The 12,634-nt window shown below is 47.2% G+C and overlaps 2 protein-coding genes across 7 annotated transcripts in view; one reads left to right on the plus strand and one right to left on the minus strand.

The window, feature by feature from the left end:
• PIGG (phosphatidylinositol glycan anchor biosynthesis class G (EMM blood group)) overlaps nucleotides 1-3,360 on the minus strand; it is a 44,087-nt gene extending 40,727 nt beyond the window's left edge. For all 4 annotated transcript variants that reach the window (XR_003607926.2, XM_028096555.2, XM_028096554.2 and 1 more), the window contains exons 1-2: nucleotides 3,106-3,360; nucleotides 2,049-2,254 (exon numbers count right to left, since the gene is read on the minus strand). Coding sequence is in view for 3 of the 4 variants with exons in the window: in XM_028096555.2 (XP_027952356.1) it covers nucleotides 2,049-2,254; nucleotides 3,106-3,259 (360 nt within the window). In the remaining variant the exon portion in view is untranslated. The remainder of the gene's footprint in view (nucleotides 1-2,048; nucleotides 2,255-3,105) is intronic.
• A 7,564-nt stretch (nucleotides 3,361-10,924) lies between these two features.
• Nucleotides 10,925-12,634, plus strand: part of LOC148164940 (voltage-dependent N-type calcium channel subunit alpha-1B-like) — a 41,219-nt gene continuing 39,509 nt past the window's right edge. For all 3 annotated transcript variants that reach the window (XM_088021289.1, XM_088021287.1, XM_088021290.1), the window contains exon 1: nucleotides 10,925-11,370. The gene's annotated coding sequence lies outside the window, so the exon portion shown is untranslated. The remainder of the gene's footprint in view (nucleotides 11,371-12,634) is intronic.

The following is a 12,634-nucleotide window of genomic DNA, read 5'->3' on the forward strand; positions in this document are numbered from 1 at the left end:
GTTACTATACATTCCCTGAAGAAAGGAAAAGCATTCACAAATTAGTTAACATGAGAAAGTGCTATGAAAGTGCTATTAGTCTTGAGTCGTTAAGATCAGCGTTTCGTGACAACTGCATCAATACCTCAAGATTAATATATCCCTTCCCTAACTGGAGGCAAGGTAGGGGACACACACCTTAGCCAATACTACCCAATCCTGCCAAATTCTAGGGCTGTGTAACCCTAACTCCAGTATGTATTTCCTGTTCTAGCTCCCCTCTTGCTGGGGAATGAGAAGCAAGAACTTGCAAAGGCCTGAAAACACAATAAACAAAATGAAGCACAATACTGGTTTCATGAAAGGACACAAACGAGCTGGAAACAGGAGGCTCTAATAACACAGCAGCCGACATGCAGGTCCGGACATAGCCTGGAGCCTGCACACCCATTTACATGCTTTCTTATAAACCTACTCAGATTCCTTACCAGAATGAAGGAGGAATGGGTTCCTTCCACACCTTTGCTAGAACAGATAAATCAGTGCTCCTGATGGTGAGGAGCCTGGATACCTTTCTTCTAGCTTTCACAAGACTGGTCTCAGCAGAATGAGCACTCTTGAGAGGCCATCCCTGAGCTTCTTGACTAAAGGTGCCCCACTCCTCCCTGTTCCTCATTACTGTCATAGTCTCCTCCCTGATTCCTTCCACAGCACGTATCACTTTCTGAAACTGTCTTGATTATTTGTATACTTACATATTTTCTGCCCCCTCAATTAGAAATTAAGCTCCATGAGGATAGGACACTTGCTGTCTTGTTCTTCACTGAATCCCTCTTACTGACAACAGTGTGTGATACATAGAAGAAGCTCAATAAATACTGCTGAATGAAGGACACACTACATCCAAAAGTTGCAGACAGTGGGAAACTCAAGAAAATAAGTCAATGAAAGATGCAGTATTAATCCTTTGAATCCCAGATAGTTTTATTCATCCAGTAAACAATTACCGAGTACCTACTAAATACTGAATCAAGACGTGGCTCCTTCTCACCAAATAAGGTGTCACACAATCAGCCATAGATGTAAGGCTCAACCAGAGACAATTTTACCATGCCAGCAACATATTCACAAACTTTGAAGCTCCTCTGTCCCTTTCTGCCACCTCCCCTTTACTCACCCTTCCAGTTTAAACTCTAGTGTACTTTCCTCAGGCAGACTTTTCTGACCCTCAATCTAAATTGAGCCCCCTCCCATCCCACCCAGTACTGAGCATCACATCCTGCTCTTTCTCATCATCATGCATTAATCACACTTTAAAACTACAAATTAATTTGTCTGCTCATTTGCTTTATGGCTATGTCTCTCATAAGTGCCTAAAAGCTCCATGAAGGCAGATACTATTTGCCCCAACTGCATACCCATTACAGCACTGACACATAGTAGTTGCTTAATAGTTCTTGAGCCAATCAATACAGCTTTACTCTTTTTTTTTTCCCACTCATAGTTCATGAGTAAAGCACTATGCACTTCAAAGCCACACTCACTAGGCTGAACACCTCAAAGGGAGTTATACAGTAGAAACAGTGATAACTGTTGAGGCCAGATCATGCAGGTTTGGTTATTATTTATACCACACAGTTGTGGACAAGTCATCTAACTTATCTGAATTTGTTTCTTGTCTATAAAGTCAAGAGATTGAACTAGATTAACCCTAAAGGCTCCTTTCTGGAATGTAAGTGACCCACTGATGATTAAAGAAGAGACCAGGTTAGCAAGGAGGACACTATCTTTTGGATTAGGCTGACCTGAATGATCTGGGCTCTAAAGAGTTTATGCTTTCCATCAAGTGTGAACTTTGGGCTACTTGACCAGAGACACAAATCATGGGTCTCAGTTCTCTCCTATCTTGTGAGGTTTCATCAGTATTTTATTGCCCTAGCCAGGTGGACAGCACTAAACTAATTTCCACCAAATTAAAATTGGGACTCCAAGTAAGAGTACAGAGAGCCCTTTCAAACCTCCCAAAAAGCCAAGTCATGACTTACAACACATTAAGTCAAACTGTTTACCTTGATTCGAGGCATAGTAACTGTAGGCAGCTTTGCTTCAGCCACAAAACTGTGAGATGCTCCTTTCTCCACAAGATAAGTTGTGTAGGGCATAAATTTCACACCCTTTGACCCAAACACAAAATCATCTCTCAAGCCATCTATCAGCATAATAACAACTTTTCTGAATAGAGGTGGTGGGAGCTTGGTCCAGTTGGAACTGGCTCCTAAAAATGTTTGAAAGGAAAAAGGAAATTGAATTTTAAACTGTATTTAGCACCCAAGCACCTTATAATCTACTTCTGGCCTACTTCTCCAGCACATATGCTGTCATATGTACCTATCCCAACCCAAAGAAAAGGACCTGTTATTGGCAGACAGTGCGGGGATGACAAGGAAGCTGAAGGAGCCCCAGTATTAAGCATGAATTGCCCTTTGCATGTTGAGTACTGGGAAAGGGGAATCCCTTCGTGAGATTCCTGGGTATTTGGCATTTAGGGAGCTTGATTCCAAACACAGTGCAGCAGGTAGGGGATGGGCAAGCGTCTATAAACTGTGTCTACAGGGTCGGTGGCTGGTATTGCGTGGACCTGGTCAAAATCGGGAGAGGCTTCACCTAGTGTGTACTGCTGGGTAGGTGAGGGCTACTGGGGCGGGGGGGAAGCGGGTCTTGGAAGAATGTCATAGAAGAAAACGCGGTGGAGGGGGTCTGCAGGAATCTTATCTGCTGTGTCTTGTTGAGCGAAAAGGGAGTGACGCAACGGCTCGTCCAGGGAAGGGGGAGGGGCTGTGACTGGACGAGCAGACGTCGGGAGAGGCGGGAGCCTGGGTGTGGAGAGCTTTCTTCGCGGCCACCAGGGAGGAGATCGAAGTATGGCTGGTAGTGCTGGTTGCCACAAAGTAGTGGGATACAGAGAGAGGCTGGGGCGGTAAAAAGAGGACTCCTGCGAGTGGGGACCAGAAGAGAAGAGGAGAGCACTCGAGGGCCCCGAGAAGTCCGAGAGGCGCGGCCCCTAAGGAGGGTCCTTTGGCGAAAGTGGGGCCCAGGGAGCGGACACGACCGGGGAGGGGTCCGTACCAGCCGAGGGTTCGGGCGCAGGGGGCTCTGCCTGGTGCTCCGTCCTGGAAGAGGAACGAACCGGAGTCGGGAAGAATCCCCGAAGGAAGAGCGCGACCCCGAGCACTTCGATCACCACACAGCAGGCGGCAAAGGTCCCGGAACCCAGCCGCATCGTGCCCACCCGCTGGGCCAGGATCCGGATTCCCGGACCCCAGTACCAGCCTCTCCCGGCACGGGCTGCTTCCGGGACCTGCCCCTGAACAAGCGTGAACGGGCCCGCACAACCGGCGCCGGCTCAGGGTGTCATCACGTCGGCCGTCGCGCCGGAAATACGCAAAAGAGAGGGCGCTTGCCGGTGCTGGGAGTCCCCACAGTCCCCGAATCCCTTGGGAGTACTTCCGGCGCCTGCGGTGGCGAATTCCCTCCGGCCCGTGAGGCCACGCTCCCGCCTTCCGGTCGGACCTGTTGGGTCTGTTGCGGTGGGTAAACCTACCGTATGCCATGCCTCCTGCTAGAAGCTTTCTCCCGTGTCACACCAGCCTGCTGAGTCAGGTGCCGTCGCCCGTAGAGTCCCCACCTTTCGTGGGCAGGTGTGTGCCGAGGGCGCCTTCAAATGGCGCCGCCATTCCATCGCTAAGTGACGCCTGTGCTTTGAAGCTCCACACTTTGTTGACTTTTAAAAACAAAGAACACGTCCTCCCTTACGAGGGTCCTTGTTATGGGCTGAATTTTGTCCTTCTAAAAATTCATATGTTGACATCCTAGCCTTTAGTACTTCAGAATGTGATTGTATTTGAAGATAGGGCTAAAGACATAAGTCAAAATAAGGTATTAACTTTAAAAATAAAACTGCCAGTAATCTTACCAGCCAAGTAGGTTTATTCGGAAATAGCAGAGGATTGTAACGCAAGACCAGCAAGGTGCAGCAAAACTATAGAGAGGCTCTTTTATTTTTATTTAATGATTTTTTAAAGTAGGCCCCACCAGTGTGGAGCCCAACAGGGCTTGAACTCACAGACACTCTAGCTCCCCTCTATGTTTATGAACCTCTAGGATGGACAGGATTCACCTGTGGTCATACTTGCTTTAGAGGTTGAGCTAGAGCATTGCTTTTTTTGCCCCTCAGTGTCGGGCTTTAGAAGAAGAGTGAAGTGTCTACCAGGCAACTGACTATCAATTCCAACTCAACCCCCGTCGAGGATTTTTGAAGGTCTCGGAGATCATGCAGAGTCCTTCCACTCTCCTATCTGGGAAGGGTCCTGCTGTCCCCTCCCTGCCTGGGAAGCCCCAGGTTCTAGTACAGCCCTTTCCCACAAGGGCACTTGGTGGACACATGTGGATTTATACAGGTCTGGTTTCAGTGGCCTACCCGCCCCCATGTGCAGCCTTTTTGGGGCTGGTGGGGCTCTCCTGGCACTGGCTGGATCCTTCATCCCATCCGAATGATCAGCAGTAGACAGTCAGGTCTCAGACAGGACAGTCCTTGGCCTCCGACCAACCAGACAGGCATCTGTGGTCCTCCAGCTCAGGCCAGCCTGGGTCTTGACAAACCCCCATGGCCAATTATTAAGCTGACTGTGCTCCTGGCAATTTAACAGGTCCATGGACAGTGTAGACAGCCCCTTGGGTTGTTTCCATTGCCAACATTTGTGTGGTTGAGACAAGCACCTTCTCCCTCACAGCCTGCCTGCCTGCCAAGAGAGGTCGTAACCCTCCAAACATAGAATGTAGCCCTGGCTACAGCAGCCATACATCAAACTGGCCCTGTAGTCCTTTGGCCTCCTGGTTATAATGTAAACTTTCAATATACATACTTGTTAAGAATCAAGGATATAGGAGAACCTGTGTCTCCCAGCAGGCAGTTTCTCACTGAGACTGCATGGTCTCAGAGAGCCACATGCATGACCCAGGGTCTGTGGCCTTTGAACAGCCTGCCAAGTGTGGATTCCATGCTGTGGAATAATCTTGAGTCTCCCACTGCTTCACTGAGCAATAATTTCCTAACCATCATTGTATTTGGTCTCTGCTCTTCGTAAAGGAGAGAAGAGACTGGAGAATGAGCCAGTTTGTTCTTTGGGGATGGGTGATTAATGTGGAGGGGGCAGGCGTGACTCCTGACCTCCTTTCTCCCAGGGACACGAGTGAGGTCTGTGTGCCTTCCAGTCTCTGAGATGCAAGGACCCAATGTCCAAGGCAGGAGCCTTGAGTTTCCCACCAACAGCAAAGTTGCTTTTTCAGCAAGTGGAAGAGCGTCTTGCCATTATGGGAGAACAGCAAGAGCACTGGATGGGCGGCTGCAGCCTCTGACCTTAAGTTGACCTCTTCCTTCCTTGGGTTTCAGATTCCACAGCCGTGCAGTCAGTCGCCAGTGCTGCTTTCCCAGTCCGGCATCTATTCTCATGTCCAGGTCCGGCACCTCAGCTTGCCTTTGTGAACCACATCTCACCTGCCTCCCATCCAAACAGTTCCAGAGGTCAGACCCCACTTTCCACCCACCTCACAGATGGGCGTATGATCCAAGTCTACCCAACCCCATGCTCTGTCCTCTGGATACTCTGATGGCTTCAAGGATGAGAGTGTGACCCAAGCCACGCCAAAGACACTTAAAGCCATGACTTTTCATGGACCCCAAGGGAAAGAGAAACCCTTCTCAGTAGAATGGACAGTGAGTGGGTGTCAGCCTAGAGTTGCTAGAGGTCCCAGATGCAGTGAGAGAGACTGTACCTGTGAACAGGCCCACTCCAAAGCACTTAGCAGGATGGAGGGTTGGAGATGGTCCAGGTCACACTCTGAAATTGTGAGCCCCTGGGCCTACAAAGTCCAAACACACTCTTAACTTGCCTCTTCGAAGTATTATTTTTTTTCCAACCATTTAAAAATATTAATTTATTTTACTTCAGTGTGTCCAGTTCCTTTCAAGCCAAAAAGTCCCAGGTGACATATCAGAATCAACAATTCCTGAGACTCCCTGTGCACGGTGTCTTCACTGGGCATGGCATGACTGGGGAGAGGAAGACTGAGTTGGGTCAGGTCTCAGGGGAGCTCCAGAACAGCTCTGTCCCTGTTCCTTCTCTGTCCTGGCAGAGGAAAACCCTTGAAGAGTAAGCAGAGAACCAGCAGGAGGAAGCAGTTCCTGGATGGATAATTGGTCTGCTTGTTTTTTCCTTATTTTAGGGTCCTTTTGTTAATGTGTATTTTTACTAGGAATCACCCATTTCCTCTGGGTTTCCTGTCTAGTACAATAAGTTTCTTTTATTTCACCTTTAATTTCTTTCTAGTCTTCTACAGAATTGTCACAATTCATGAGCAAATACTGATGTGTTATTTTTAACTAAAGTCCATATTTCATTCAGGTTCCCTCTGTTCTCTCTTCTCCTGCTCCAGTGTCCCTTTTCCTGCTCATGTCTCTCTAGGCTCTACTTGGCTGTAACAGTTTCTCAGACAGCTTTGTTTCAACGACCTTGGCAGTGTTGAGGAGGACTGGTCAGGCATTTTGTAGAAAGTCTTGCATTGAGATTTATTTGTTTTCCTCTTGATTAGACTGGGATTATGGGTTTTGAGGAAGCATATCAGGGAGGTAAAGTGCTCTGTCATCACTTTATAATAAGGGAACACTTGTCACTGTCCGTGTTAACGTTGGTCACCTGGCTGAGGCATTGTTGTTCAGGCTTCCGCACCATGAAGTTACTTTTTCCCATGTGCATAAGGTGTGTCTTTGTGAGCAGGAAGACACTGCACTGAGCCCACACTTTAGGAGAGGGGATTTATCTCCATTTACTTGATGGATGGCTGAATGTCTACATCCATTATTTGGAATTCTTATAGGAGAGGTCTATTCAATCGCATTTGTAAAAAAAAAAAAACTATGTAATCTGTTAATAGAAATGCAACTGAGTAATTTAAAAGGTCCCAATGGCTTCACTGAACAATTCATTAATTGGGCAGCATCCCATTGAGCAAATGGAAAGGAGCTCCTTTGAGCTGCAGGGAAGGGAAGGTTTTTAAAGGCAGAGAGGGGACTGAAAAAAAGAAATTACTAGAAAAGGATGCACTATTTTAGGCAATGTCCCCCTCCTAAGGGGAACAGAAGGGGCCATTCATTTCATTTTCCAGGTTGACAGGGTAAAGTTTACGTGGAGGTGAGGGTGTGTGGAACTGCAGTTAGGTCAGGTAGTAAGTCTTGGTTTGCTGGCTTGGGTCTCTTGACATAAGTGACTCCATTTTGGCCCTGTGGTTTCTTTTTAAAAAATCGTTTATTTGGGGGCACCTGGGTGGCTCAGTCAGTTAAGTGTCTACCTTCAGCTCAGGTCATGATCTCAGAGTCCTGGGATCGAGCCCCACGTCGGGCTCCCTGCTCTGTGGGGGGCCTGCTTCTCCCTCTCCCTCTGTCTCTCCCCTCTGCTTATGCACTCTCTCTCCCTCTCAAATAAATAAATAAAATCTTAAAAAGAATCATTTATTTTTACCAGCGTGGACACCAGGGTAGGTTATGTTCCAGCACTACAGTGTTTGGTCGCTGGCTCATTCCTCCTTTGGTGATGGAGAGCACTTTCCACTGGCTCCTGCTTTCCATTGACATCATTCCATCTCTGTGGCTCTTTTCTTGGTACTTCCTTACTTTCTGATACGTCAAGATTATCCTGGCTCCTATACTTACTGTCCAAGTTCTAGCATCAGCAAGATCTTTAAGGAGCTCTGGTTAGTAGAGAACTGTATTAAAGTCTTACACGTGGGAGCTAAATGTCCATGCTCAGTAGACAATGCAAGGCAATATATACCTGTATTCCCACCTATGTCGACACACCTAATGATAAAGATTTCTGTGTGGAACCGTCTGCGTCCATATTAAGCTAAGGATGAGTTTATACTGATGTCTCCAACCTGGTCCGCCACCACATGGAGATTGTGATCTTCTCCCTTTGCTCATCTGTAACTTCCTACTCTAACAGTGACAAACCTGGCTCTCACCACCGGCCCTTTATTTAATTCATTGCTCCATTCCAGATTACAGATGTGGTGTTTTCAGAACTGTTAGCTACCACTCTGATGGCAGAGAACTTTATCAAATAGAGTCCACTGTGTACGTACAGTACATTTTTTCTTTAATCTACAGATTCCATTCATTTCCAAAGTTACTTAGGTCAGCACCTTTTGTCATACAACCTACAGTGAGGGTTTTTTTCCCCCATATGTTTCTAATACAGTTAGATTATGTGTCACGTTCTGTATTCCATTGAAGGGGAGGAAGAAATTGACCTTGGTCTAAGGTTCTTACCGTGGGATGAAGAAAGAAATTGACATGAGACCGATAAATAGGAGAAAAAACCTACAGTGCAATGATGTGCACATGGAGACCCAATAATGAACCTGAGGTCTAAAGAAATGACCAAGGAAGCCAGGTTTTATAATTTTTGGACAAAGAGAAACTACACCTGTGATGAAATCACAGGACAAAGAAAACTTAACCTTGGGAGCTTCGATTAGTAAGGAATTCTAAACAAAATTTGGGCTGGGGTCGTAAATTAGTAAAAAGTAACAAGGGTTGTTTATACAGCCTTATGGGCTCCAAATCTCCTATCTCTGGTGATGTCGAAATCTCTTTACCTCCTGGTACAGGGACATCTTTACATGGGAGATTGATTTCCTTTGCAGGGGGATAGAGGAGGGTCTAAGTATCCTCATTGCATAGGCTGTCTCTTAAGTAACTTTTATTTAAAATGATCTGTATGTCAAAGTGGCAGATTTGGGGCAGCCTGCCCTTGGCCCCCACACCATCCTGTGACACTCCCACATCCTAAACAACTTACTTTCAGTAGATTATTATTTACTATTTGGGATGTAGAAATGTTTGTATTTTTTAGAGATTTTATTTTTAAGTAATCTCCACACCCAACATGGGGCCCAAATTCACAACCCCAAGATCAAGAGTTGCACACTCCACTGACTGAGCCAGCCAGGTGCCCCAAAAGGTTTGGGTTTTGACAAATGCATAGTGGCAGGTATAAATCATGAAAATATCACGGAATTCATTCCCAGATCCTTCTATCATCTCTAGTTTTGCCTTTTCCAGAATCTCCTACAAATCGGGTCATTCAGTGTGCAGCCTTTTCAGACTGGATTCTTTCACTTAGAAAAATACATGTAAAGTTCATCCATGTGATTGTATGGGGTGATGGGTCATTTCTTTTTATTGCTGAATAGATTAACAGGAGAAAAACAAGTCAAAGTTTAATATCATGCATATGTCCTGTATTCATGGGAGATACCCAGGAAAATGGAGTGATTCCTTGAAGTGGCCCAGCCCTCACCCAAATGCTATCTTCAGCTAAAGACCAAAAGATTTTGGGTGGTGGGAAGGCCAGTTAAGGGATGTTCTCAGGTGAGCACAGTAAACGAGGGTATGGTTGTTACACAGCTTTAACTCTGCGCCTTCTCTTTTGGGAAGAGTTTCTTGAGATTTAGTAATGCTCTTCCTGATACAGAGGGAGACAGGCTTACAAATGGGGCGTTCCTTTATAAGTGTACATTTCACTCACCAAATGGCAACTTTTACCCAGTTTTCAGAGATTCTCCCATGTCTGCCATTTCTTAAAATTAATCAGCCCAAATATCCCTTGTGCCAAAGAGGTATATTTTGCATGGCATATTCTGCTTCCTTCACATGGATGCACTTAGTTTGCTTATGGATTCATTTATGGAAGGACACCCTGGTTTCTTTAAGTTTGTAACCATTATGAATAGAGCTACCGTGCATAACTGCATGTGAGTTTTTGTTCGGAAATAGTTTTTCAAAGCAGTTGCTAAATACTAGAAGTGCAACTGTTGGATCTTAACATGAGACTTACCTAGGTTTGGAAAAAATGGCCAAAATGTCTTCTGAAGGGACAGTTGCTGCCATTCCTCACCTTCCAGCAATTGGTGTTCTTGTTTTTGGAGTTTAGTATTTGTGATAGGTGTGCAGTGCTGTCTCACTGTTGTTTAAATTTGTACTTTCCTAATGATGATGTCAAACATGTTTTTGTATGCTTATTTTGTATCTGTATATCTTCTTTGTCCAGGCATCTGTTCAGATCTTTACCCATTATCAATTAGGATGTTTGTTTCCTTATCATTGAGTTCTGATAGTCTTTTATATTTTTTGAATACAAATCTTTTACCAGATTTGCGCTTTGCAAATATTTCCTCCCAGTTCATGGCTTGTCTTTTAGTTTTCTGAACAAGGTCTTTCACAGAGCAAAAGTTTTCTTTTTAAAAAGATTTTATTTATTTATTTGACGGAGAGAGACACAGCGAGAGAGGGAACAGAAGCAGGGGGAGTGGGAGAGGGAGAAGCAGGCTCCCCGCTGAGCAGGGAGCCCGATGTAGGGCTTGATCCCAGGATCCTGAGATCATGACCTGAGCCGAAGGCAGACGCTTGACGATTGAATCACCCAGGCGCCCCACAAAAGTTTTAATTTTAGGAAGTTCATGTTACCAATTTTTTTCATTTGTGGATTGGCTTTTGGTGTTGTGTGTTAAAGCTCATCACTGAACCCAAGACCATGTGCATTTTCTTTTTTTACTTTTTGTGTTTTGAAAGATTTTATTTATTTATTTGACAGAGAGAGAGAGAGAGCAAGCACAAGCAGGGGGAACAGCAGGCAGGGGAGAAGCAGGCTCCCTGCTGAGCAAGGAGCCCGACGCGGGGCTCGATTCCAAGACCCTGGGATCACGACCTGAGCCGCAGGCAGCCGCTTCAATGACTGAGCCACCCAGGCGCCCTCTTTATTTTGATAGTTTTACATTTTAAATTTATCTACAATTTTAAATGAATTTTGGTGTAAGTTGTAACGCCTGTGTCTGCATTTCACTTAATTCCGTACGGTTTCTAATTAATAGTTTCTATTTCTGGAGAAGTCAGGGGATAATTGGACTCCATTTCAGTTCGAATTTCCCAAATGTAATGGATTCAGCTGGACCCCAGAAGGGACAGGTGCCTCCACGGAACTGAGCGCACCGCATCCTGCACTGCCCCCACCTCCCGCAGGGGGCGCCCGAGTCCCGCCCCGCGACCCGTGCGGGGCATGCGCGCTCAGCCCTCCTCCTCCGGGGCGAGGACAGGTGTTCCAAGGCCTCAGGACCGACCCACTGTGCTGACGCCCAGGCTTCGGGAGGACTTGGGGCCTCAGCCACGGTCAGGAGCCGGGCCCCTCAGGACCCGCTGTGGAGACTTCGGGAGGACGTGGGGCCGCGTCCACGCTGACAGGGGCCGGGCCTCCTCAGGACTCGCCGAGGGAGGAGGAGGTGAGGAGAAGCCGCCTGAGCGGGGACTGCGGAGGGGGTGCGAGCTCGCAGGACCCCGCGGAGGAGGGGCGCGCTGTGTAGACGCCGGGGCTCTGTGCGCGGTGACGCGGGGTCCGCGCGGTGCTGTGCGCGGGGCTGTCGGTCTCCCCTTCCTGGGCTCGGATCCGCTCGGGGGCCCCGGGGTCTGTGTTCACGCGGCCCTCGGATGCGGTTCCGGGGCCCCGCAGCCGGGCTGCGGTCCGGCAGCGGCCCCCCGCCGCGGCGCTCGCGCTCCCCGGGCCTCGGCCCTGCGGGTCCTCCCTTTTTCACTGGGACTAAACATAGTCACAGTGACCCCTCAGAACGTGTCCGGTGCGCAGTTCCCGGCCGTAGCTGGGGTCCCGCGGGGGCACGTCGTCCTGCAGAACTTCTTCCTTCTCCCCGAGGGCGGCTCTGTCTGCGGGAGACGCCAGCTCCCCGTCCCCTTCCCCTCGGCCCCGGCAGCCACGTTGTACTGTGTGTCTCGGGACACTTCCGGTAAGTGGGACCACAGGGCGTCTGTCCTTCTGTGACTGGCCGATGTCGCTCAGCGTGATGACTTCCCGCTTCGTGCGTGGTGTCGCCTGTGTCGGAGCCCCCTTCGTTTTTAAGGCTGAATCGTGCTCCGTGGTGTGTACACCGCGTTTCGTTTATCCATTCGGCTGTCAGTGGACACTTGGGTTGCTTCCCCTTTTGGCTGCGGTGACAAATGCTGCGCTGAATAAGGGTACTTCTCCTTTCGATTTTGGGGTATGTATCTGGGAGTATAATTGTTGAACCATACGGTCATTCTACTTTGATCTATTTGCCTAAATGCCAAAATATTTTATACGTAGACTGCACCATTTGTCACAAGCAAGGTGTAAGGGTTTCCGTTTCTCAACATCCTTTCCAAAATTTGTTATTTTAGTTTCCTTGATTATAGAGATTCTCTTGTGTGTAAAAGGACATCTAACTGGTTTAAACCTTCATTTCCATAAACACTAAGGATGTTTAACATCTACTCATGTGCTCTTCACCATTTGTATGATTTCTTTGGAGAAAGGTCTATCCAAGTCTTTTGTCTATTTTAAGAAATGGGTCGTCTTCTTGCTGAGGAGTTGTAAACGCTCTTTACATGTTCTGGGCAACAGACTCTTAGTAGATACATAATGTACAAATATTTTCTTCCATTCGGCGGGCTATCTGTTCACTTTCCAGATAGTATCTTACGATGTACAAAGATTTTTAATTTTTTTTTTTTACA

This window comes from Eumetopias jubatus, unplaced genomic scaffold, assembly GCF_037043125.1.
Source record: "Eumetopias jubatus isolate StellerSeaLion01/CBP00866 unplaced genomic scaffold, mEumJub1_p1.0 scaffold_2, whole genome shotgun sequence".
NCBI classification, from domain to species: domain Eukaryota; kingdom Metazoa; phylum Chordata; class Mammalia; order Carnivora; family Otariidae; genus Eumetopias; species Eumetopias jubatus.